General features: G+C 38.1%; 1 protein-coding gene and 1 long non-coding RNA gene across 6 annotated transcripts in view; one reads left to right on the top strand and one right to left on the bottom strand.

Annotated features, from left to right (window-relative positions):
* The window catches only part of PAWR (pro-apoptotic WT1 regulator), a 134,429-nt gene extending 127,305 nt beyond the window's left edge, over positions 1 to 7,124 (top strand). For all 5 annotated transcript variants that reach the window (XR_010591118.1, XM_065559728.1, XM_042850763.2 and 2 more), the window contains one exon: positions 1,743 to 7,124. Coding sequence is in view for 4 of the 5 variants with exons in the window: in XM_065559728.1 (XP_065415800.1) it covers positions 1,743 to 1,829 (87 nt within the window). In the remaining variant the exon portion in view is untranslated. The remainder of the gene's footprint in view (positions 1 to 1,742) is intronic.
* A 1,122-nt stretch (positions 7,125 to 8,246) lies between these two features.
* On the bottom strand, positions 8,247 to 19,475 carry LOC122173762 (uncharacterized). The gene is made up of 3 exons (XR_006174527.2): positions 19,033 to 19,475; positions 16,097 to 16,257; positions 8,247 to 12,254 (listed from the first exon to the last, which is right to left on the bottom strand). It is a non-coding gene; the product is annotated as an uncharacterized LOC122173762 (long non-coding RNA).
* Positions 19,476 to 27,028: the final 7,553 nt, after the last annotated feature.

The raw sequence follows: 27,028 nt of genomic DNA, 5'->3' as shown, positions 1-27,028 counted from the left end.
GAAATATTTTTGTCCAAAGGCTTTTAAACAGTTGTTTCGATGTAATGGAGTCATCTACCATTTACTTATAGTACATAATTGGCTGAGTTAGCTTCAAAAATAAGCATAAAATTATGATTACGGAAAGCTGCACTTCAACCATTTTATTGAAAAGGTGCCGTTTCATTATTCCTTACAACTGTTTGCTCCCACTACATCTGTTGCTGACATGGACTTTGCAATAGAAAAAGCAAAGCCTACAATGGTTAGTTAAAATAAGGTGCTATGTGTTCATGCACTGTTTTTACCTCTAAATACAAATTACCAGATTTATATATCATGATTAAATGTTTGGTTCATCTGTGTCTTCAGAACAATTAAATATCATCTGTTCCAGAAAGCCAGCTGTATTTTGATATAACATCTCTAAAATGTTTGTATTTTTGTTAGGCACATAAGATGTTCTGCTGCTAATCTCTGTATTGCATGCTACATAGGACAAAAGAGTAACTGCAAAGGTACTGCAGTGTGGCTTTGAGCACTGATTGCCAAAGCCATGTTTTGGTTGGCAGGCTGGAGCTTTATACTGATGGCACAGCTAAGCACCTAGGCCCAAAGGTGCACTTCTGGGATGCCCCCACCAAAAGGAACAGGCAAATTCATATGATCATTTTGTTAAGTGTGTGTTTCAAAATTAAGGGAATGGGGGAGTGGATAATCTTTCACCACTTTTTTCCCCTCCCCCTCCCATCTGACATAACTATTGTGGGGATTTCATTGAAAAGGAAGCGGAAACCCTAATTCCCCATCTCTGGTTTTTCTCCTCCAAACTTCCACCATCCACCTCTTTTTACCTCTCACCGGGCAACTTTTCTACCTTTTCCCCTTCTCCTTCCACTTCTCTTCTTTTCCCTTCTTCTACGGCACTGCCGACCATAGCAGCTGTGCTGCCTTTCAGTTAAACTTCACTGTGGGAGCAGAAGTGAAGAAGCAAAGGAGGAAGAAGAGGCAAGCTGGCGAGAGAGATGGGGGGAATGGCAGGCAGAATATTGAGCGAAGAGGGAAGGAAAGACGGAAGCAGAGAAATAGGATGCCCCTTTTTTTAATCAACCCTGCTGTTCTCTGGTCCCCTTACCCTGGCCTTCTGTTGAAAAAAATAAATTGGACTTCTAATTTTCAAGCCATCTAGCTATAATCAGAACTCTGACACGGGCAAGATACGGCTTTTCAACTATTTTTTCAAATAGAAAATGAGAATTGAAAGTGTGCTAACTTACTTTTCATAAGCCTCTGACAACAAACTTATATTTAAAAAAAAATACATAAAATTTAATATGCTGTCCTATGCTAATAAACTGTGTGTATGTCAGTAGGCTACTAGTGCACTGTGGTGCGCGAAAGCCCCTGTATTTTGCAAATATGAAGTAACATGGGCACGTGCCAAGTGGCTTCTTATTATTAATCTCCTGACACAGTCAGTTTTTGATTATATATTTATTTTGAAAAGAAGCTTGTCACCTGGGAATGTGAAATGAATGTTTTGTCATGACAGTAGCATTGGAAATATGTGAATTTTTAGCCATTTTTGCTTTGCTTCATTAGCCCTTTTAAATATATATGCTGTGAAACTAACTCTTCCTCTGTCTTTGCCCTATAATCTCTTGGTTTCATGTACTGATCTCTTAAATTCCAGGACTTTTAAATTACTAGTTTAAGAATCCATTATTGCATCCTGACAAATGTTTTTATTTTTTTCCCCAAAGGACCTAGATGATATAGAGGATGAAAATGAGCAATTAAAGCAGGAAAATAAGACCCTCTTAAAAGTTGTTGGACAGCTGACAAGGTAGAAGATTCAAACCTCAATGAGGAGAGAGATTTAAAAACTACTGATTGATAAAGTCAACATTACAGTAATACTTCCTGTGTTGCAGTATGTTAAAATAACCAAGTCTTTATATTTATTATTAGGAAACCAGATGGATGTTTATTTTCATAATACATTCTTTTTCATTCAGTAAAATGGCATCAACTTTTGTGGGTATTTTTAACCTTACCTTTTACATCAAGAATAATTAACAATTGATATCTTTCAAAAACATTAAATTCATGGTTGTTGTATTGGGTTTTGTCTTCTTACTACATATAATCTGGTTATAGTAGTTTAAAAATCAGAGCGCCAGGATCACTTTTGGTCTTTGTTGGGTGTATATTTTTTTCTTGAACGAAAGGAAGCAATAAAAATAAGCTTTGTTTACACAGATCCAAAATATATATATTTTGGGAAATATTTTCATTTTGTTTCGACCGCTGTAAAGTATAGGTGCCTTATTGATGTGTAACATTTTGCAGATTGATTACTTGTTCTAAAATACAAAACTTGTACGTTGTGAGTTTTTTACTATATCTGAAAGACAGACCATGTTTGAGTAGTGATTTTCTTCTGTATAGCAGTTGTCTTGGGGAAAAATAAGTTTTTATTAAAATTCAATAAATCAACTGTAGTTACCAACATTAAATTTTTTTGTAACATGTCTGTTGTGCACTATAGTATATCATAATGCTTGTGCTTTAGCAGTGAAATGCAAATTTACTATCCTACAGTAAGTTTGTTTTGTGTATTGAGAATATAAACAAAGCCTGGAGCTTTCATTTTGCAAAAGTATTAAAACATAATTATATTTAAATCTACCTATTTTAAATATTTAGTGCTCATAATAAATGAGTTTTAAGGGTTTTTAAAGCTGTGATAAAGCTTGTTAGTTATCATGTATGAAAGGGAAGTTTCATAAATTATTTAGGCCTTTGAAAAACATGAAGTATGCAACATACAATAAAAACATTGAATCTTAATTGCTGCTAGTGCGTATGAAAATTAAAGCTTGCATATGCAGTTAATTTTAGCCACTTGGGGCAATATGCTAGCATTGTTTTTTAGTACAAGATGACACTTTCATGATATATAAACCACTGTCTTCAGTCACAAATAATTCTGGCCTAAAAATTCTTGCTAGACTGAAACTTATGCTTGGACTCATCCCTGATTTTAAAAAATATTTAAGGCGTTTGAGTTACAAAATCAGCTTTAAAACCTTCCTGAAGTTCCGAGCATTCTTCCTCTCATAACTTGAATATACCAGAATACAAAGTTTGAAACATCTACAGTTTTTGTTGCCTTAAAATATAAAGATAACATTAATACATAATGATGGCCATCTACAAAGATTTGCCCATAGCTTCCGTTTTGAGTTAAACAGTCTTTGTGTTTAATGAGACTAAAGAATTCTTAATTTTTTAAATCCAGGAATTATCACTCCATGTTAGATGCTTTGGTTTCATTCTGAATATTGAACAGGTTACTTTGCTTTGTTTATTTTGTATTCCAATGAGAGAGAAGAGATTGAGAGCTTAAGAAGTATTACACAGTACATTTACCTTCTAATGTGCTTGGAAGTTAGTGCTCACAGTAGGAGTGAGCCCACACAGTCTTACTCGGAGCTTAAATCCTTAATGCAGGGTTTAATTGGCACAAGGGTGAAGATCATGAGTGAGCACTAATCTATATCTTGGTCCAGCAATAATAAGTCCTTAATTTGATCACTTTTACAAAATTGGAAATTTAAACATGTAGAGGTGGGGAAAGAACAACTTTATATAATAGTCACACATGTAAGTGGGCTTAATGGATCTGAACCGAACATTGAAACTTTATTTGAAATAGCATCTATTTCCCTCTCCATTTAATCTGTAGGCAAAATTTAAGGATTTGTAGAGTGTGCTTCCAAATTTATATTTGATGTAATACCAAGAAAATTTAGATGCTTAGTGTCATACTCTGAACATACAGAGACCATAATGTCAGATATAAACAGTTATGAACTGGATATTTCTAAATTATATTTCACATAGAATCACAGAAAAATGTAGGGCAGGAAGTGATCTCAGGAGGTCATGTCGTCCAGTCCCCTATGCTGTAACAAGACCAAGTATAGTTAGACTATTCCTGACAAGTGTGTGTCTAACCTGTCCTTTAAAACCTCCAATGACGGATTACGCAACCTCCTAGGGAAGCCTATTCCAGTGCTTAACTATCTTCTTAGTTAGAAAGTTTTTCCTTGTATCTAACATAAATTTGTCTTGCTGCAGATTAAGTCCATTACTACTTGTTCTACTTTCAGTGGGACACAGAACAGTTGATAACCATCGTTGTTATAACAGTCCATAATATATTTGAAGACTGTCATCAGATCACCCCTCAAGCTTCCTTTCTCAAAACTAAATGTGCCCCCTTTTTTAACCTTTCCTCAAAGATCAGGTTTTCTAAACCTTTTATCATTTTTGTTGCTGTCCTCTAGACCCTTTCCAGTTTTTCCACTTCCTTCTTAAAGTATGGTGCACAGAACTGGACACAGTAGTCCAGCTGAGGCCTCAACATGTGAATAGAGTGGGACAATTACCTTCTGTGTCTTAAATACAACATTCTTGTTAATGCACCACAGAGTACTAGCCTTTTTCACAACTTCATCATATTACTGACTTAGTCAATGTGTGATCCACTATAACCCCCAGATCTTTTTCAAAAGTACCTAGCCTGTTGTTCCCCATTTTTGTAGTTGTTCATTTGATTTTTTTTTTCTTCCCAAGTGTACACTTGTCTTTATTGAAGTTAATCCTGTTGGTTTCAGACTAATGTTCCAATTTGTCAAGATCATTTTGAATTCTAATTCTCGCCTCCAAAGTGCTTTCAATCCCTCATAAATTGGTATCATTTGCAAATTTTTTTATAAGCATACTCTCCACTCCATTCTCCAAGTCATTAATGAAAATAATGACTAGTACCGGACCCAGGACAGACCTCTACAAGATCCTACTAGATATGTCCCAACAGTTGGATAGCAAATGATTGATAACTACTCTTGGAGTAATTTTTTAACCAGTTGTGTACCCACCTTATGGTAACTTCATCTAGACCTCACTTCCTTAGTTTGCTTATGAGAATGTCATGACTTATTTAAAAGCCTTATTAAAATCAAGATGTATCATATCTGCAACTTGCCCCCATCCATTAGGCCAGTAACCCTGTGAAAGAAGTGTATTAGGTTGGTTTGGCATGATTTGTTCTTGACAAATCCAGGCTGGCTATAACTTATAACCCTATTATCCTCTGTGTGCATAGAAATTGCTTAATAATTAGTTCCAGTATCTTTCCAGGTATTGAAGTTATGCTGACTGGCCTAAAATTACCTAGGTCCTTTTTGTTCCCCTTTGTCCCCTAAGGGACCTCACCCGTTGTCTGTGAGTCCTTAAAGATAATCGCTAGCGGTTCTGAGATTTCTTTGACTAGTTCTCTGAGTAACCTAGCGTGATTTCCTTCAGGCCCTAAATACATCTAACTTATCTAAATATTCTTTAACCCATTCTTTCCTTATTTTAGCTTCCTTTCTCCCCCACTTTTGTTAATATTGTTTTAAGTATCTGGTCATAATTAACCTTTTAAGTGATGACTGAAGGCATTAAAATAGTCCATTAAACACTTCAGCCTTCTTGATGTTGTCTGTTATTAGCTCTCATTCCCCATTAAGTAGAGGACCTACACTTTGCTTCATCTTTCTCGTTTCTTATGTATTTATAGAAACTCTTCTTACTGTCATTTTGTGCCTTACCCTGTTTCCCCGAAAATAAGACATCCTCCGAAAATAAGGCCTACTTACAGTTTTGCCTCTCGTTGTAATATAAGGCATCCCCCCGATAATAAGACCTCCCCGATAATAAGGCATCCACCGATAATAAGGCATTTTTCATTTCTGAAAAATAAGACATCCCCTGAAAATAAGACCTAGCGCATCTTTGGGAGCAAAAATTAATATAAGACACTGTCTTATTTTCGGGGAAACAGGGTAGCCTTTCTGATTTTTGTCCCTATATCCTTGTGCTATTCTTTTGTTACTCCTCCTTAGCAATCTGTCGATGTTTCCACTTTTTGTATGTTTCCTTTTTGATTTTCAGGTCATTAAAGAACTCCTGATGGAGGCGTATTGGTCCTTTATTCTTCTTCTGAGCTTTTCTTCGCATCAGGATAGTTTGCTCTTTTGTCTTTTAATATTGTCTCTTAGATAATCATGTATTTTCAGCCCATGAAAGAAAAAAAAGCAAATGGACCAGTATTTCTCTATATCTCATTACCTCTTCATAAATTAACTTTTTTTAACGAATTAAGTTAAAGATAATGGCTGAAGTTCACAAACAATGTTTTTTCCTTTTGACACATTTAATTTGAGAGGGATTTTTTAATAGTATGGGAGAAGTATTTACAATAGACTTCCCTGGGGGCTTTTGAGGTAAAGTTTTTAACATCCTTGAAAATGACTGTGCTTCAACTCAATTACAGTGCCATCATTAAGTGTGGTCCCTTAATACAAATTGTGGGAGTTAGACAGAAAGTGGCTCATGGCATTAATGTGGCTCTGCATAAATGCACATATGTAATACCCTGCATGATCTTACACAACTGCACCATTAAGATCCCCCACACTTCAGTCAACTGTCCTGTAGATCTTAAATATTTCCGGTGGAAAGTATTTCAGTCACTGCAAAAATTTATGGTAAGTTACGGTATTATCAGGCTCTTGGCAGAAGTTTGGTAGTCTCGTTCTATAGGAAAATGATGCAGTACTTAAACTGATAATATTTGTGTAGCCAATACTTTTTTATCTTAGTAGGGTATCCTTAAACTCAAACACACAGCAAGCTTTTAATCTAAGTAGTTTGGGAGGGTGTTACTTTAGCTACTCTAGTATAAGGACTTTTTGTTGATCGTTTACAGTTTGTTTATTTTCTCCTACCTACTTACTTACTGCTGGATTGTTCGGAATTAATGTAGACTGGGGTGAGTTAAATATCAGGGACACTGAAATTGAGCAATAGCTTAATAGGCCTTAAAGTGAAACCCCACCTCATTTGGGAAGGTTGTATGTTTCCTAAGCTGATCTGGATATTTTGTAGTAAGGTGAACCTAACATGCAAGAGGTTTGGTTTCACTAATGTTCTGATATAAATTGTGCAAGTAAATTTGTGAGACAGATTTACGTACTTTCATCTCTTAAAAATGGGACCAAACTACATAGACTTAACATATTTCTTTACAATTTTTTTTTTTTTTTTAAACTTGGTCACCTTTGGAAATTTTAACCAATGTCGGTGTAGACTGTTAATAAAACTAATAGGGCAGACATCTCCTTTTATCTTATTTTCATAATGAATGGCACATGATATATTCCATAATGGATGAGCTGCCATGCATTAATGAGGTTTTTCTATGACTATGACTGTCAAGTTCTGTTGTGCAGCAGACAGATATTATGTCCGAAGACCTGAAATTTAAAATAGCACATGTAGATACTGACCACAAATGGTATGCATTAATATTTTGGGGATTTTTTTCTGAAGATAAGAAATTAATGGTATATGAATATTTTAAATCAGAATAGCTTTTTATAATTTTTAAAAGAATTAAGCTGTCATCCTTATGCTTTGACATTACTTGATGTACTTATTAACCAACTGATAGCCCTAAAGTATCAAGCATAACCTAGCAATTTGTTTGTTATTTGTACTGAGAACTAGCTAAAGTGAATATGATTGGCATTAACATTATTCAATAATTTTAATATAGCTCAAACAAGCTGATTTTAATCTCCATCAAGTGGCATTTCAGCTTGCCTAGTGTACTGGCAACATGCAGATTTTGCTGCTGTAAGAGAGGTCAGTGTGGAAGGCTGGCGATCGCATTACTTTGTAAAATGCACTACTAACGTAGAGAGATGTAGGCTTCAACTGTTGTCTTGGAGCAAGGTCTTTGCTACTTTTTTCCAGCTGGAAGCAAAGTAATTTGATATAGCAGCGAAGTAGAGAGGTGATTATTGGGAATTAGTGGAAATTATTGATGCAAATTTATTTTTAAATTTAGGTATTACTATCATGTTTGCCTCTCAGTATTTCTTGAGTTCATACTTCTCTGGATGAAGATGTCAGTTGTATTGATGCATTTTCATCAGTATTGATTAATAATCTAGACAGCTGGCATCATAAGCAAGTAAGATGGCCTTCTGTCATGAAGGAGAACTGCCAGAGCAAACGGTTTATTTCCTCCAACTCATTCAGATGGGAAATAAGGTGTAAAATTTTAACAATGATGGTAATTAATTATTTGGAACAATTTACCACTGGTTGTGGTAGATTCTCCAGCACTGGCAATTTTTAAATCAAGACTGGATATTTTTTCTAAAAGGTCTGATCCAGTTCAAACAAATTACTTCAGGGAAGTTCTATGGCCTGAGCTATGCAGGAGGTCAGAATAGATGAGCCCCGTGGACCCGTCTGCACTAGTATCTATGAACCCAGTGAATTCACAGTCATAATCAGCTAATGGGAAGAAAAGCATAAAAATGTGTTTTCCAACTTAAACATTTGATTATAGCATTTCTACAAACAGTAACAAATGAAAAAATTGGTTACTGGGAGCGATCAGGTAACTTGAAGCCGTAAAAGAAAACTTCCATACCACTATAGGTCTATTCCCTGCCAATAATTTTGGTGTCAATACATGTGTAGACATGACTTATATTAGTGTTATGCATTTATGTAGAACCGCTTATAATATGTATGCAGGACAAAAATGATGTAACTATGCAGCTGATGTACCAAGTCATGAATTTAAAGTGTTAACTTACTAAAATCACTTTTTCTGTATCTCAATGTATGCCTTTCTCCTCATATTGCAACAGATGTACGTTATTCTGTTAATTTAGTCTTGTTGCTTTTATTCTTGGATTTCTGGTGTACTGTTGTTCAGGGTTGTGGTTGTGAGATTTTTTTTTTGGGCGGAGGAAAGGAGGCAAAATTGTTATACCCACTACATTTTTCATTTAAAATTTTCAGTCATAATCCAGTCTTAAAATTTATGTACAGTCATTTTTAAAATATAACCGTTATATGTATTTAAAAAGCTGAATCATCACTTAGTTATAAAGAACTAAATGTTTTTTATTTTTGAACATTGGCTAGTTGTGTTTTTTCCTATCTTATGATAACATTTGTTTAAAAAAAATGGTATTGAGAAATTTACTTTTGCAGGTAAGATATCCCTATTAACCTACCAATAAAGACTGTGTTCCTTTTGTCCAAATAAAAACAAAATGCTTTTAAGTCTGAGTTTGTTCTTGAATGTGTTCAAAGAGAAATAATAGTATATGACTAAAATTAATACCAAATACACTAACTGTGGCCTATCATCAAAGTTGGGAAGTTCTCACATGTAAGTTGCTGTTAGTTTCATTATTTTTACTCTGAAATTACACTTCAGACCTATAGATTAAAAACAAAGTATAAATTCAGATCCAGCTACAACCTTCTTTGTGTCTGGCTACATCTAATTTCTACTTTAGAACCACCTTCCACCTCCACTTGTAGCCTTCTACTTGGTTCTTCTTTTACCCTGTATCCCATTTCACCTTCATAGACTGAAATCATGTCCTACCTTCAGTAAAGAGATCTGGAAATGCTGCTTCTAGAGCTGTAAGTCCAGTTATTTCACTTGGCTGAAGGTCTTAGAAGATGTATACAAGATGCTTCCTCCTGGAGGGTGCTGAAAGCACTGACTCCACAATACACTCAGTCCCTCTGGGACTTGCACATGTGTGTGTGTGTGTGTGTACATTTGTACATGCAGAGGCCTCAAGGGCAGCCTAGTGCATACACTTGTTCGTTTTTTTTTATTGTGTATCGGTGTGCAACAGTACGGAGCATTAGGGAAATGGAACCGATTTAAATGAATTATTTTGAAGCTTATAATATTGATTTTAATCTTTTGATTCAAACAATCCACTTACTACAGAAATACCACAATGATGATGATAATCAATGTGTTTAAAAACACCTGCTTGAATAAGACGTGGTATGTGTTTGTATTTAATTATTGGAATTATTTTTTAAAGATAAACCTGCACAGATGGTATCACTCCTATATGGTAGTACCTTTATGAGAGACTGATGAAGGTTGTTTTGTTTTTTAACTCTGGAGCTAATCTTTCCAGTGAGGTACAATTCAGAGTTTCAAATTTTAGGTGTTTGTCTTGAGTAATTCAGAGCACTTCTGGTGCTTTGGCATCTGTTTTCATGCCACTTCAATGTCTATCTTTTGTGTCCCAGTTCTTGTTAGGAAACCTTAAGTCAAGGTGCATAGATGCCTGCTCTGCTTCTTTGCTGCCAAATTTCTTTATGTTGCAATTCAACATCTATATGATCTTGGTATTGGGCACATATTTCTTTGCTTGGTCCAATATTTCCCTCAAAGCACAACTATCCACTTTTCTTTTGTAGGTTTGGAATCAGTGGAAAAAGGAAGACCATTTAACAGCTTCAAAGCACGTCTGTATGGCAAAACAACATCTCTGATTGGCAACCATTTTTGTTGTCTTGTCTGTTCAGAGTCCAACACAATTTAGAACTGATAAAAGGAAATACTTTGCACACAGTGAGTAATTAGACTGTAGAATTCATTGCCACAGGAAGCGGTTGAGGCCAAGAACTTAAAAAGATTCAAAAAGAGATTGGACATTTATATATGGATAACAAGATTGTCCAGACTTCTAATTATTATAAACTTTGGAAAGGATATTAAACCTCAGGCTTCAGGATTCAAGACAATCTCTAGCTGTTAGAAATCAGGATGAGATCTTATGTGGGGGGCAGAATTACCCTCATCTGTTTACAGACACACCCCAGGTTATGCAAGTCCAATTTACGGAAATCTGGATTTACGGAATAAGTTCCTTTTTTTTTTTTTTTGCGTAATTGTCGGAGATATGTTCCCGACTTACTCAAAATCCAACTTATGCAAGGCATTCTGGAATGGAAGGCTTGCATAAGTATTTTTACATCTTTCTCTGAAACATCTGGTATTGGCCTCTGTAGGAAAGAGAATACTGAACTAGACTGACCTCGTATCTGATCCAGTATAGCAATTTCTGTGTTCCTACAACATGCCTGAATGCCAGATATTTCTGCAGATGTCACACCACATGCTGGAGACACATAGTGAGCATCTTTTGAGTTCTCTTTGAGACATCCCAGGGAATCTCTTGTAAATTCAACACTCAGCTGGCCAGAATGCTTTGAAGGGTTAATACTCAAGGCTTAAATCTCAGTGTCAGGACCACTCTCTCAAAGGTAAACCCAATGGGGTGGCTTTACATCCTGAAGTTCCTGCATTTATTACCAGTAAAGCTGATGACACTGCCAAGCATTGACTCATTGATGCATTCAGGACTTAAAGTCAATGGTGCTGAGTTTTGGCAATTAGCCAAGTAGGAAGCACCAAGAGAGGACCAGTTGCTTTCTGACATGTTTCTGTCAGGGTTCCTATAGTGAAGTCTCCAGATGTTTCCCTTCTGCATTTAAGTATTCAAAGTAGAGAGGTTGATGGCAGTTCTGATCTTTAGCATGTGTTCAGTGATGTAGCTTGATCACACCTGATCCTTTCTGAGACAACCATGAAGCCCAGCTATCACCTTCATTGCATTTCTTTTGGTCTGCATTGACAGAGGATATTGTGGAGTTGGAGCACTTCTTGCACTGAGACTGATGCTTGCACCCAAGAGTTGGCATTTCTGGTTCAGGAAGTTCTGGTCTTATTGCGCCTCTTGCCATTGCCTCAAAGGTGGATCTCCCTGTAGGTCTGATTGGCTAAAGGCATCTGGATTCCACCACGAGGTTTAGAGAAATCTCAAGCACATGCCTTAAACCACAGAACTTGCTTGGGAGGCAGGTGCAGACCTTTTTACACTTTAAAAAGGCTGCACTTCATTCTCTTGGACTAGTCACTTGGGTCCCTCCGTCAGAGCAAGAGCTCTGTCTGGAAATCAGGCTTTCAGATCTAGTGTCCTTAATGGCTGTCCTCCACAGGGTACTTGTCTAGGGGATCCAAAGTCCTCATTCAGCAAGCACTCAAACTTTTCAAAAGCCTTTAGCATTTATATAGTCTTCTATTACCAGTAGCAGGCTGGGGCTTCAAGTCTGCCTCAGACAGAGGAACCTTTTATCCTGCATATCCCATGGTCACCACAGACTCCTCCACTGAACAAGGCTCAGGGCTGGACTACAAGATCCAGTTCTTTGGAGGAAGTTTTGTTTTTCTTCAAATTGCCTCTAATCCCTCCAAAATGATCTCATGCTTCTCAATATCAAAGGAAGCTGCAGTGGTAAACATCATTGTGCCACTGGGTGAAAGAAAAGAGAGGGTATTATTCCAAATAGTTCATGATAGTGCGAAAGACTGGAAAGCTCTGGCCCATCCTGGATGAAAGGGATTAAATTATCTCCCATGCCCTCCCTCCCACCCACTCCCCACCCCCGAATTTTTTTTTTTTTTTTTGTAGGTCATTACCCTGGTAGCTATCATAGCTCTTCTAGAGAAGATCAGCTGGCCACTCATTCTAGCTCTTGCAGACAATTTTGTGTACATAAGGATAATTACTAAGTACTGAAAGTATCTTGTATTTGTAGTAGGGTTAAATGACTTGCCTTTTAGACTATTGTCACCATTGCATGTTCTGAGGAAATACCTGGAGGTAATAGTGGCATGCCTGCACAATCTGGAAGTGGACTGAACCTCTTAGAAAGCCCATCTAGCTATTCATTTTGAATTGAGTTTGTTAAATAATGCTGTTGCCAAGAGGACCAATGTTATGATCTGGTTGGCCTAAAACTAGAAGGCCACATTGAGGCTTACCTGCTGAGAGGAGGTCTGCCTTGCAGATGTTTCCTTCACAGATATTTGTAAAACAGCTATGTGGTTCTCACCACGCTTTCATAAAGCATTACCGCTTGAATCTAGTCTCCATGAGGGAATCCTGGTTTAGATTTTCTGCTTCAAAACTTGTTTTGAAGGACAAAATCTGCCACCCTTGCAAAAATAAGGGATTTTTTTTGTTTTTGTTTAATTTTGGAATGTCCTTTGGTTTGGGGTGACCAAAATTTTTTCAGTAAGGTTTTCTTCTCAAACTGTGCTCTCATTGCATAGACTTGTAAATCAATCATACCTTATATATTTTGACATGCATCTAATAGAAATTAAACAAACTCCTCTGTTCGCACTGTTGGTATTAGCTTTGTTGCTTCTCCTTGCAGCTTTTCTCTCATGTTCTTTTGTGCATTCCTCAAACTTCTTACTGTCCAAGAGTGGGAAACTGTTGCACAGATGGTCTCTGTTATGAAGGGGAAATTACTTGCCTACAGAGAAGCAGAATTAAATGTATCCTCTTGCAGGATTCCCACTCACATGTCCACCTATCTAAAGAGCTTGGGAGGATTTTTTTAGATTTTTTTCCCCCTCCTGCACCTTATTGTTAGTGTATTGCATGTCAATCATCTTGAATTAACTTTTCTTTATGGAATCTTCACCTCCGGATCAGTTAAGAAACTGACTGGAATGTTTGGAGGGCAGTCCTTTATATTCAGCAGGGTTTGGTGTGCAACAGCCTTTAGAAAACCCAGCTCATGCTCTGCCCTACTATTACTGGCTTTGAGGGTCAAAAACCTTGAGAACTAAGGTCGTTTTGCCAATCTCAAGCTCAGACTCGTCCTGAAAGATATCTTCAGAGAATCAAAATTATGGATAATTTTTCTTTTCTCATGCCAGTTCTGCTCCTCTTTATTATGTCACTCTCATAAATGGTATGTGACCAGCTTTAATACCTGCTCCAAGAGGTCATGATGCATTCTCTCACTTTTTCATTTATAGTTTAGGCTTTCTTCAGAGAAATGTTTATATTCCTTTAATGTCAACTGTTTAGTGCTAAAACAGTTACAAGCCATCAACAGTAAAAATCTAAGTCTTAATCAAGCAAATATTTGAGTCAAAAATTGCTACCTCACAAATCCTTAAACACAGCACCTTTTATCTCCTGGCGTCTTTGCAGAGCAAACCTGTAACTGAAGTCATCTACCACAGAGAGCAAGAAACTAAGTATACTTTGTTTTTAGTGTGGTGCTGTATATTTTTAATGAAAAAGTGGACTACTGTAGCTAATGAGAGATAAAATTTTGTTCAGGAACTGAAATTGCTAGTAATCAGAAGATGATGAAAATGTATCAGACAGAAATGGCATGTCAATACGTAGGTCATGTTTAGGGTATGTCTACACTGCAATTAGATACCCATGCCTGCTGGCTCAGGCTGTGAGGCTGTTTAATTTCAGTCTAAACATTCAAGCTTAGGCTCCCAGGGTCTGTGTTTCGTAAGACTACCTGAACAATCTCCAATATGGTTATTGGCATGTTGACATTGACCCCTTAGTATTTATCCCTGGAACTCGGACGGATTCTGTAGACCAAGAGTCTGGAATGAAATTTTTGTTTCTCTGTACTAATTAATCCATGTTTTTGACTCAAGGCTCTTAATAACAATGATGCATTTTAGAAACATTTTAATATTTGATTGCAGCAGTGTAGGTGTGGTTGCAGTCAACCAAATATGCTTAAAGGGTTGGGAGGAGGGGAGAATACAAACTACCGAGTCTTCATGCGTTTAGACTCTTGAATAAACTTGAACAATTCTCAAATTTCTCCATGGATAAATGAAAGGAAAGATTTTAATTCTGTCTATTAGGGACATTCTCTTCCCACCTCTATTTATGTGCCTACTCCTGCTTACTGTATTCTGTAGCAAAATATACGTACAAAATGATGTGACACTTCATTACTCTGGCAGCATCAAATAGAGGGGAAAATGGGGAGCTGAAGCCCCTGTTTAATAAGGACCTGAAGCCACTCCTCCTGTCTAGTCGGTCCAGGATCCACTCCGAACAATAGTGGCTTCAGCCTTTAGTTTTCCCCTACCCTGCACAAGACTGAACTATAATTACAAGAAACCAAGAGACAATAGCTCCTAGCTGCTTCTTCAAGGAATTCTTTAGAATTGTGTTTCTTAAAAATCATCTTTCTCAGTCCTGGCTGGGTTGTAGGCAGAGGACTTGGGGCTATATGCCAAATCATACTACTCTTCCTGGATATCCATACCCCCACCCCCACTCCAGCCCCAACCAATTGTCAAGGGCTGCAAACTGGCTCGGGGTGGTAATACTGTGTTTTTGACTGGGTAGTCTGTCTAAAACTGGCCCTGGTTATTTAGCATTTTATTTATCCCTTGCAGTGATGTGCTGGAGGTGGCTATTGGGTTATGGTGGGAGTCTCTTGTTAAAATTCTGTCAGAAAATTGCAGAGGAGTTGTGATTTCCCTCTCTCTGCATGCTGTAAAATAAAATGTGCCAAAGATGAATTATTCCTGGGGCTTCTGAAGACAAATGTTTTGCCTGCAGAATGTACCGTGTTGCATTATGTCAGATGTTTAAAACAAAAACCAGCTCTCCCATCTTTTAAAACATAAATGGGACATAGTGTTATATTGTCAATTCATTTGATTAACTTTGATTTAATTTAAATCACATATTCTTGTATGTAGGTGCTTGTGTAATAGTTTAAAATAGAGAAGAAAAGGTTTAAAATCACCCAATTACATATATTCTAATGTACTCTTGTGTGCCTATATTTTAGGAACGAAGTATTGGCTAAATATTTGCAGTCCTGTGACACTTCCCAAGGGTACCCAGTGTGGTGAAGCACCTTTCTCCCACCTGCCGCTAGCATAAGGAAACCTTTTCTGTGCCAGCCGTGAGTCAACTCCCTGATCCCACTGGCCACAGGCACCACAAGTATTGCCCACTCAGTCTATGCAGGGTCCTGATATCTACAAGTTAGTGATAGGTCCCTCTGGAGTCCCTGCTGCACTGGACACTTAGTGTTCACAGAGTTACTGCTTCCCCAAGAAACAATACACCCCAGCTTACCAGCTTCATCTCTGATCACTGCTCTGTTTAGCACACAGCACTTAGATAAGTTTATAATGAAAACAAGTAAAAGATTTGACAAAGGACAGGGATTCAAGTGATAGCAAGTAGAAATATTGGAAACAAATGGTTACATATAAAATAAAAACAATATATATTCTAGAACCTAGACTTACTTAACTAATTACTGTCATGTCTTATAGAGAAATACTCACCCCCAGGTCCTTCCAGTGTATTACAGCCAGGCTTCCCTATGATCTTCCATTCATGAGACAAGTCACGCTATCCGCTTGCCTCCTCAGTGAAAAAGATCCCAGGTATCTCTCTCTACCCCCAGTTATACTCCCCAATCCATTGTGTTTACTAGCAAACAGTTCTGCAAACAAACACACAGATGGTACACAGGGTGCATTACATGCCAAGACAGGGATTTTTTATGGGAAACTGGTTAAAATATTGCTCACATATCATTTATTTATTGGCAGACAATAGAATTATATAGATTTTCATATTAAACATGTTGCATTTAAGTCACCCTGGCACTATATTTTTTTTCTTAAGTGTCCAACATTAAAGATTCTTTTTGGTTTTAGAACGAACATACTTCTCTCCTCTACACTATTTTAAATTATTGCATTGAATTTGTTTTTGTCAAATAGCCATGTCCTACAGGAAATACTAAGTAGGATTAGCAACTATGCTGGCTGGTGTCGTGACCTAACACTTTTTACTACATTCTGATCATCCCTAGTATTGGCCACTAGCAAGCCATTTTTCTCCATGTATTGTAATGGTTATCTACAGTAGTTATTGTTACAAGTAACACCTATGACTACTAAAACTGAAAGAGATTAGAGGAAAAAAAAGTTCTCTACTTTTTCTATTTTACTATGTGTACAGTAGTTTTTATTGTTTCCGCTCTGAAATCAGTTGAGTTAATCAGTTTCTCCTGTTTTGTTTTGGGTGGTTCTTTTGCACAGCAACAGCGGGAGAAAAATATTTTGTATACATGTTTCTTTTGTGACTGTAAAACCACAAAAATGAGCAGGGGTCTCAAGAAAGGCACTTACCTAAAACCTCTTTGAATTCCTTTTTTTTTTTTTTTTTAAATAAACTCATTAGATTTCAAAGTTAGAGTGCCTTTACGTGCTCTCTTTCTTCAAACTCCTTTTAAAGCAGCCAGCTGCCTCTCTCAGTAACAGTCTGTCTAGCTATCTCATCCTTTTTTATTTTAAAACCTGTCTACTGCAATTTCAGAAGGCTTTCGAACACTATCAATATTTTATCTGAGAGAGTTGACAACAGATCAAATTACTTTAGACACCTTCGGCAGGAGTCCATATTCTGAAGCGGTGGTTCACAGTAGCTATAATTTACTCCACCAATGGAAGCAGCAAAGAATTTGCAGAAAACTGTTCTCCTGTAGCCTAGCAGATTTTAATGGTCTCCTAATCCAGTAGAGTAGATTGCCTTGTAGGATATATAACGGATACTGGAAATCTTTAATATTTCAGAGATGGTAGTGACTGACAAAGTTTCATGACAGCCTACATAACATGAGTGGGGTGGTTCCATTCCAGGTACAAGTACACGGCAGTGCTTCCAGAACGCTGGTAGGGTGCACAGTGAAGCGGATGTCCATGCTCTGCCTACTCAGTAGATTAATAAAGTACTCCTACTCTCCAGACGGTCCGTTTGGTACCTTTTCAACACCATTCCATTCTGTTTGTTAGTATTAGTTATTTTTATTTTAGTTTCATTTGGTTGCTGTTTTCTTGAGAGTTCCACATCACAAAAGTCTAGTTGGCAATTTTCTTCCATTGCAGTTTTTCTGTTATGCTTCATTTTACAGACATCCCTTGATTTTTTTTCTTTTAGTCTTCAAGAGCTAAACTCCCCTGAGATGCATCCAGTTATTTATATATTCTTTTATCTGCCAAAGGATATCCCAGTGGATTACCAGCTTCCCTCTTTCTTTCTCTGAGCTTTGAGAGTTCTGTAATTTTTTTGTATATTTTACTGGACTTTTAGTCTAATACGGGCAGCCTAAGGCACTGACAGAAGCGCACACAATGATGATAATATTATGAGACGCTCCTCGTGGTGCCTCTGAACACCCAACATTTTGACTCTGTTAGAAGTCCTGCGTGGTTACGCATTGGGAAGCACAGAGATGTCCAGAGCCTACGAGAAAGTAATCCACTGAGATGAAGAATGGTTACTGGTAAATAATTTTATTTTTTTCTCTTAAACCTTACACTTGCCCTGTCTTAGTAACCTGCTATGACTAGAGTGTTGAACCAACATATTACAGGGCAGAATCATTAACCAAGTGCTGATATGGGGGTCCAAAAGACAGTATGAATCAACTTCAATTCATGCAGACTGGCAACATGTCATTTTCTCCCCATCACCCCAAATCTCTGAATTTTTGTCTCTCTTTTTTTTTTTTAATGCAAAATACACTATGCTCTGATACCAAGAAACAGAGCTATTGGTTGTTCTGGAGTGCTCTGAGGCAGTGAGACACAGGATATAGTTTACTAAGCACTAAAGAGAGATTCCTCCCCCCAGCACTATGGCACAAAGCCATACAAAGTTCTCCAAAGAGATTGGAACAAAACATATTTTTCCTCCTCAATTACACAAGAATTAAAATAACATACTGTTTTAAGACATAGAAAACAAATAGTACGTTGGTTTTTTTTTTTTTTTTTTTTTTGTCTTTGCGTTTATCTGTGCAAAAAATGTCCTAATTCAGAACTGCGGTGAGGAAAGTTAATCCTATTTTGTTCCTCGAATAATCTTCCATTCCTTGGTTTGTTAAACATTCTTGGCACTTGCAAGACAAAGAAAAGATAATACATAGTTCTGAAGAATAACCTTTTCAGTACTTATAAAATCAGATCCCTGTAAAACAAGATCTTAATAGAAGTTTATAACTGAATCTTTTAAATGTCAAAATGGAAAAGTAATTTGCAGATTTTAGTGTTTTAATAAAAGTTGTTAAAAATCCACACTGTAACATAATTTACCAGTGGCAGAACAATTATACTCTTCAAGCATGTGTTAGAGGACTTGTCTCTATTAGCCTTGGCTATAGTTTAAATACATAGGAAAAAAAGGCAGCTTTGGCTATAGTTTACATTACCTAGTGCTGGAGGTCCAAGATCGCAACAAATAGGTGTGCAGATTAAACAAGTAGCTGGATTTTCTTAATAGCACGGCTATAAGGTAACAGGCTTGGAAGAGTAAGCTGCAAGACTGGTGAAAGGAAGCCTTTGAAATCAAATGAAATATAATAGAGTCAGGGAAAATGCCTAGTGGATTTATGGAGTCTCTTATCTTTCTCAATTAGTGCTTTTTTAGTCTGCTCAACTGTATTGCAGTGTTCATACGAAAAATCCCTTTTTTTTGTTGCTTAAAGAATTCTAGGGTGTGTCAGCAAGAGAGGAGCTGGAATAAAGGTCAGACTGCACAACAGGTAGGGGACTCACAGTGGAGTTAGGTGCATGTGTGGGAAGATGCATTAGCTTGGGGCAATAGGAGGGGAGGAGACTCAGACATGGGATGGGCAAAGACAGTGCTGTTGGGTGAGATGTTTGTGTTGTGGAAAGCGCTGTTGTGCTAGCCAAGCAACACTGAACCTGCAAAAATGTGGTGTTTTTGGTTTAAAATCGAAATCCCGAGCTTTCTGACTCTAGGACTGTTTGTTTAGTGCAATAGGGAGTGATGGCAGTGCGAAGGGAGGTATAGAGGCAAGCGATCTTCAAGGCAAGAGATAACAAAAGGGGCAGAAAGGTAACAAATCAAAGTACAGTATTCCAAATAAAATTGATCAGGGAAGGAGTTAAAATAACAAACAAATGAAAATGGAGACAGCTAGTGAAATGCAAGGGAAGAGTGAGTGGAGCCTGTTCCAGCATCCAGCAAAAATAATAGCAGTCAAACAGTCATCCAGAATGGCCTCCACACTATACACTGAAAAGTAAGGGCCAAAGGTTCTCCTTTTCCAGGCAGTTAATTCTTTTTAGATGCTAGCGGTTTGGTCAATCTTTAGTTGATAAAAAGTCTGATGTTACTTTGTAGCGGCCTTTAGTGAAGATGGTAGCAGATGTACTATGTATATGTATTTTTAGGACACTTTGACACGTTTTTAAAAATGTAAGCAATGTGAAGCAGTGGAAAGAGAAATGAGGTGTCTCTCTGCTCCACATGGAGTGATTAAACAGGAGAACAGAAGCAACAGCAGACTCTGGATTTAGAATGAGTAATTGAAATTAGGGAGGTTTTCTGAGGATGTGTGGGTGTGTCCTTCTAGTCTTTTGTTTGAAATTCATATGTTGGGGATGGGCGAGCAGCTACGGAATGTAGGTTGCCAGGGTGGGGTGGGAGCATTGCACAGAGGTCTGTGACTCAGCATGCAATGCAGGCTGCAAACAGAGTTTCCCAGGGAGTTCATGAACCAGTGAGTGAAATGTCTGGGATTTGATAATTCCACAGCAAGAGAAGAAACTCACTCTGATAACCAGGATACAGAATGGGGCATTGAGATACAGTGGTCACCAATAAATGGGCAGTATTTGCCAACACATAGCACTTAGTTCATAGAATCATAGAAGTTTAGTCTGCAGAAGAGAAGAGTGAAGGAGGTTTGATAGCAGCCTTCAAATATCTGAAGGGGGGTTCCAAAGAGGATGGAGCTCGGCTGTTCTCAGTGGTGGCAGATGACAGAACAAGGAGCAATGGTCTCAAGTTGCAGTGGGCGAAGTCTAGGTTGGATATTAGGAAACACTATTTCACTAGGAGGGTGTTGATGCACTGGAATGGGTTACCTAGGGAGGTGGTGGAATCTCCATCCTTAGAGGTTTTTAAGGCCCGGCTTGACAAAGCCCTGGCTGGGATGATTTAGTTGGTGTTGGTCTTGTCTGGATCTGTCTGGGTTAGCAGCCAAAGAAAGAATAGTGTATTGAAGTAGAAGGCAATTATATGAATCTGAAGAAATTTGGACCTCTCTGGAGATACATTTGTATAAAAAATAGTAAGATGACTCTCAGAATGCCAGACCTCTTTTTTTCCCCTTCCCTGCTGGTCCCATCCTTTCCTCCTCTCCTTATTCCTGTATGTCTTCTCCTATTTTATTATGGTTTCCCCCACCTAACATGTTATGTCTATGTAGTATTGTCTGGTCTTGTAGCTTTCCATTTGTAAAGCTGAGTAATTGCATAATTCTGTTGGTGATCCTGTGAAGCAAGCAGTATTTGCTGTAAATCATTTACCTTTTGTACTTCTCATTGTCTGCTTCTTTTTGAAAATCAATAAAATTAATCTCACACACAGAAATCTTGGACTAGCTCTCCAGATTACTTTAAAGGGCAAGTCACCGTACTCACGAGGGTGTTTCCTTGATAAAGGAGAGGGAGCTGCTGGTAGGGTGTGTTCCCTGAGAAGTCCTCAGCTCTGGATTACGCTTCCCCCTATGCATTCATGTTTACTATATAGGAGCTTGGACTTATTACCCTTTTGGATACACTGTAAAGCTCAGCTTCCCCCCAAACCCATCCCAGCATTTGGAGAGTCAATGCAAAGATAGTTCGATGGGGTTCTTTATTGGCATGGGAGAGTTGCATTCTAGACCCACATCTGATTATGACTGGAAATACAGGAAGTAAATTGTTTTGTCTTATTTTTATTTAGAATTTTATGTTTTGGAAGGGGTGCCCAGAGCTTGGGATGAGCATTCTAGAATCTGGTTTCTATATACATCTAAGTAAATAAAAAGGCAGTTAAAAAAACAGATATAACAACATTTATTTGGACTCCACCTACATTCCCTTATCCTCATGTAGCCCTAGTGTAGGGGGGCTAAATGTTACAGCAAGCCAAGTGGAAGGCCTTCACATTAGAAAAATGTCACCCTACAGCAAGCAACAATAATAAGTATAAGGCAGGAATTTCCACAATTTTCCATAATATGAACCTCACTATATAGAGTACTGTGAACACCCCCTCCTTCCACTGAGGATGGTAGATTACCCCTGTGACAACTACAGAAAATGCTTGCATAAAATGTTAACCACACTATCTATTTTTTCTCTTCCTTGCATTTCTCCTCCTGTTTGGTTTCTCTCTGAAAAAACACAAGGATCATCATATGACCCGCCAGCTCTCCATAAAACACCGGCACATACTTCTAAGGACCACCGTTGGGGAGACACTGGTATTAAGTTGTTTATGAATCTCACATCTCTTCCACATTCTGTAATATGATGAGTGGAACTGGAAGAAACAAAAGGTCAGGTTTCAGGAGGGACCTAGTCTGGTGTCATACCAAGGGAATCAGGAAAGCAAGATGGGTCAGAGGCTGCTTGCATTCGAACTCTGGAGCCCTAGAATATAACACTGGCCTCTCAGCATACTTAGTAACAATCTCTTTCCTACAACACTGCCTGTCTACTGCATGGCTTATTGCTAATGAAACAGTTCTGTGTCATGTGATGAACTGTTTGGAGAATTGTGATAAGCCTTGGAATTTAAATTCATAACTGCTAGACTCAACAGAGACCCTGGTTGTATGGCTCATTACAACAATTTGTAACTGACTAATTTCCTTCATTGTATGACAGCAGAGGTGTTAATTTCCCATTTCATTTTAAATGGTTCCTTGCAACATGTGTTAATTCCCTATGCCTAATAATCTGTTGCACCTTGTATTTAGCGGGGACACACTGGTTAACTTTGCCAGACCTGAAGAAGAGCTCTGTGAAGCTCAAAAGCTCGTCACTTTCACCAACAGATGTTGGTCCAATAAAAGATATTACCTCACCCAACTTGTCTCTCTGAAAATTGTAGACTGTGCAATAGGAGATGATATAAACTTGTGCAGATACTGCAGGATCAACATCCAAAGTCAACTTTTTTGCTTTCAATAGTCTAATTATTGTAATCATGCAGTTCAAATGAAAACATACATTTCAGACAAGACATTTCAAACAAATATTTGTTAGTGTGAGCTGGTCCATTAAGGACCAAGCTTTCTGTTAGGGTTTATGGGCTCTTTGAGACTGATTAGGAAGGGTCATACTATGGAGGATCATGTGAGGGCAGGACTACTTAAGACTTCCTGCACATCACAATGCCTTACTCAAGACAGAGATTCAAGCTGAGCAGTATATGTTGTGAGGCACTTCTTGAAGAAGAAACAGGCCTCTGGAGGGGCTTGATCTGGGAGAGCCAGGAGCAGAGTTTTCTGGAGTGGGCAATAGCTAGCTGGAAAAGCTCTTCAGCAGCCAGGGGTTTGAAGTACGTCTGGTGATTGTCTGGATCAGAGAAAATAGGGAAACACCCAAGAGGGGCTCAGCAAAGGACCATTTGAAGAGGGCCAACTCACTGAGACCTGAAGGAGTAAATGGCCATGGGAAGTAGTGGAAAGGGCAGACTTGGGCTTGGAGCAAACTACTGCCTACAGTTTAGGTTCCCATAGAGTCATAGAATATTAGGGTTGGAAGAGACCTCAGGAGGTCATCTAGTCCAACCCCCTGCTCAAAGCAGGACCAACACCAACTAAATCATCCCAGCCAGGGCTTTGTCAAACCATGCCTTAAAAACCTCTAAGGATGGAGATTCCACCACTCCCTAGGTAACCCATTCCAGTGCGTCACCACCCTCCTAGTGAAATAGAGTTACCTAATATCCAACCTAGACCTCCTGCACTGCAACTTGAGACCATTGCTGCTTGTTCTGTCATCTGCCACCACTGAGAACAGCCAAGCTCCATCCTCTTTGGAACCCCCCTTCAGGTATTTGAAGGCTGCTATCAAATCCCCCCTCATGGCTAGGACCTTCCTATGATGTCCCCTAAAGAAGCTCCTGCCTCAAGGATAAAGAGTCTTAAGACCAGAGGCAAAAGACAACTGTGCTGTGTAACACAGGGATTGTGGTCAGCTCTGATACAAAGGGAGAAGGGGAGTCCTGCATTGAGCGTGAAGGAACGATTAGCCCAGATATGGCAAAAGACATCGAGTCAACCCTGAAGAACGTGTTCCATTTGGATTTGTGTGTTTCGTTTGCATTCTTATTCTGATATGGAAAGGGAGAACCAAAGTACTAAAATCATCCTACAAACCTGGAGTTGACCAAACCAGCCAGAGAGAGACTGAGGCCTGGTGGCACCATAGAGTAAGCCACACTATCACTCTGTCATTTTGTTTAAGCTGAAATATGTTGCAGGATTACTTGGCATTACTGTTTAGAAATATTAGCTCACAGTCCATCTGCATTTTTTTTCAATGTATAAAAGGTACTATATCTTAACACAAGTTAAATATAACTACTAGAGCTATAGTAAAAGGGGTGGGTGGGTGGGAAGGCATGGGTAAAAAGAATGATGAATTTTGGCTTAGTGCTGTCTTTATGCTAAGGTAAAGGAATGCCTTTTAAACAAGAGACTTCCCAAGTGTTTGTAATAAGGAAGAGGCAGCGCTTACATCATTTTACTCAAATATTGACTCACTTGCTAATTTTATTAAAGGGGGGAAATTAATTTCAGTCTCTATTCTCTTGTACAGCCCCACATAGTAATTTAATTTTATTGCAAATATTTCATGAAGCAGTTTTACCCAGTCCTTGTAACTAAAACAATGAAAGATTATTTTGCGCATATAAAGAAAGTGCTTTTTTTCTCTCTTTCTCTCTCTCTCTCTCTCTCTCTCTCGTCTTTCCTGATACAAAGTTCTGCTCTCTTCTTAGCATGTGAATTCCATGAGAAACATAGTTTTGATAAAGTTAGGTCTCTGGGCCAATCTGTTTACTGTCTTCCACATTCAACATTCTTTTCCTGACCTGCAATGCTATCCTGTCAACCCTATTATAAATTCCAGTACTGCAGGTCACTAAATTAGAAGTGCTCATGATTTTTGGTAATTCAAAGCCCATTTGGCAGGAACCTATAGGGTGTGTGGTTTGGATTAGAATCAAATTGGGCTTCATTAATCTGAGTTAATTTAGTTCGTTTGATGTGAAACAACAAGAAAAAAATCGTAGTGTAATGGTAATCCACTTCTGTGAGGCATGGACAAGAGTGTCAAAGTGTATATTTATTAGAAACTAAAAGATTAATGCAGCTGCAGCATTAGAGTTACATAAAAAATGTCCAGTACTAGACCCTAGAACGAACAATTTTTTTGCAGGGCAATTGAATGATTAGAATAACTAATGAACATAGTCAGATAGTGAATGTAGCTTATTTTAAGCCTGTAAGAGTTAAAAACGGCAGTAAAGTATTTATTTATTGTAAACAAGGCTTTAATTGTCTAATTATAGAAAGAAAATACTCTGATCTGAGTTCATGAAGTCAGTTTAGTTACTGAACCAAAAATACATTCCCCCCCCCACCCCCACCAACCCTCAACTCCCGAGTCCCTTTGTTTAACATTGGGACAGCCAAGGCCTTATCTCCAGGGTATTTGAAAAAGGACTTTGGCACTTAAACAAAATCCAGGCTGTTCTTTCTTGAAGTTCTGTGCATCTGTGGGAGTCGGAACAACTTGGAGATTGCCAAATGGAGCCTTATGGAAAGAGTCTCCAAGACAGCCAAATCACATGTTTTGAAGTCTATTGAATTTAGACTTGCCAAAGCAGTGGTGATTGTCAAGTGTCTATAGGATCCTTAGTGATTTAGAATTGGACAGCATAAAGACTTGGTAATCCATTTACTGAAAGCTCTTGGGACACGTTTGTACAGAATGTTTTCAAATAGGCTGGAAATTAGTTCCTAAACGGCCTATGATGGATGACCAGAGCCACCTGTGAGTGAACTCTCCAGAGTCTTGTTACTGATTCTTTGCATTACTGCACTTTCCAGTCACTAAGGATTATGGATGGGGGTTTTCATTGGTTTAGACACCCTCTGAAAACATAAGAGCATGTCATCACAAAAACCTGCAAAGAGTCAAGATTTTCCTAGCGAAGGGAAAGACCAAAGAGTGATGAGACACCATATTCTTCGTTTTCACGAATATTTAGGTCTACAGTATACTGAATTCAGTTTCACTAATGACAATTGACATTTTCACTTGAATGAAGTAAAAGGAATTGTAGTGGACAGGAAAAAATATACACAATACAATATTCAAGTTTATTCCACCCCTAGGCTCCTTACATAAAATGGCGTAAAAGGGTTTGATTCAAATCCTTGCTTCAGTGGCTTTACGTATTGGAAACATGGTAACTTTGCAGTATACAGACTGAATTGTGGCTCCAATGTGTTCTGCTATCAAAATGATTTGTGGTACTACATTTTAAACAAAAAAGGCATTGGCCCCTTGACCTAAGCATGTATAATCTGTATAGAACACTTAGTATTTAAAAATAATAATACCTACCTCTGCTATGGCTTGATCACTTTTCTGATGAAGAATTGAGAGCACTAACAACATCAGGTGGAAAGGATAATATTGTTTCACCTTTTTGCTGGAATAACAAATAGTCATAAACATGTTTCCTAGTTTTCTTACCCTCCGTGAGTGTGAAATAATGATTAAAATATTAGCATTGGCATCTGTACCAGCCAGCTGTTTATGAAGGGAGTGTTTACTACTGCAGATTCTGTGAGACTCCTGTAGCTAAGACACCTTTTTTCAGTTCTGTTGTGCTAAGAAGCATGAATTCACAGTGTGTTTCTGCCACCTTGTGTTGACTGTCACCCACTGCAACATATAGCTTAGCTCTAGATGAGCCTATAAATTAATACTGAATGTTAGTGTACTGAAGAGTTTGACTGTAACGTCAGGTTCTGAGTAAGAGCCAGGCTTTTGTGAAATAGTTGCATTCAAGTTTCACAACCATTTAAGGTTATTTTCGTACATGAACACACACAAAATCTCACCCAAACTTTTGGATAGTCTCTTGTCTTTAAGTTTCTCCTAGCTTTTAGGTCACCAATACATAGTTTATTTTTTAAATCATGGCTCAGAAATAAGGGGAAGAGCATTTTTTTTTAAGCGCACAAGATATAAAATCGATGTGTTTAACTCTCCTGTGATGGCTCTGGATTGCTTTCAAATTAACTCAGCAATTCACTCGGCAGCTTCAGGGTCTCTCCCTACTGACAGATAAGCCTCACGGTGACACATGCTTTAGAGTCTCAT

The sequence above is a fragment of the Chrysemys picta genome, chromosome 1, assembly GCF_011386835.1.
Source record: "Chrysemys picta bellii isolate R12L10 chromosome 1, ASM1138683v2, whole genome shotgun sequence".
In the NCBI taxonomy this organism is placed as follows: domain Eukaryota; kingdom Metazoa; phylum Chordata; order Testudines; family Emydidae; genus Chrysemys; species Chrysemys picta.
Note: the sequence above shows the minus strand (reverse complement) of the source record. Positions and strands in the feature narration are given on the sequence as shown.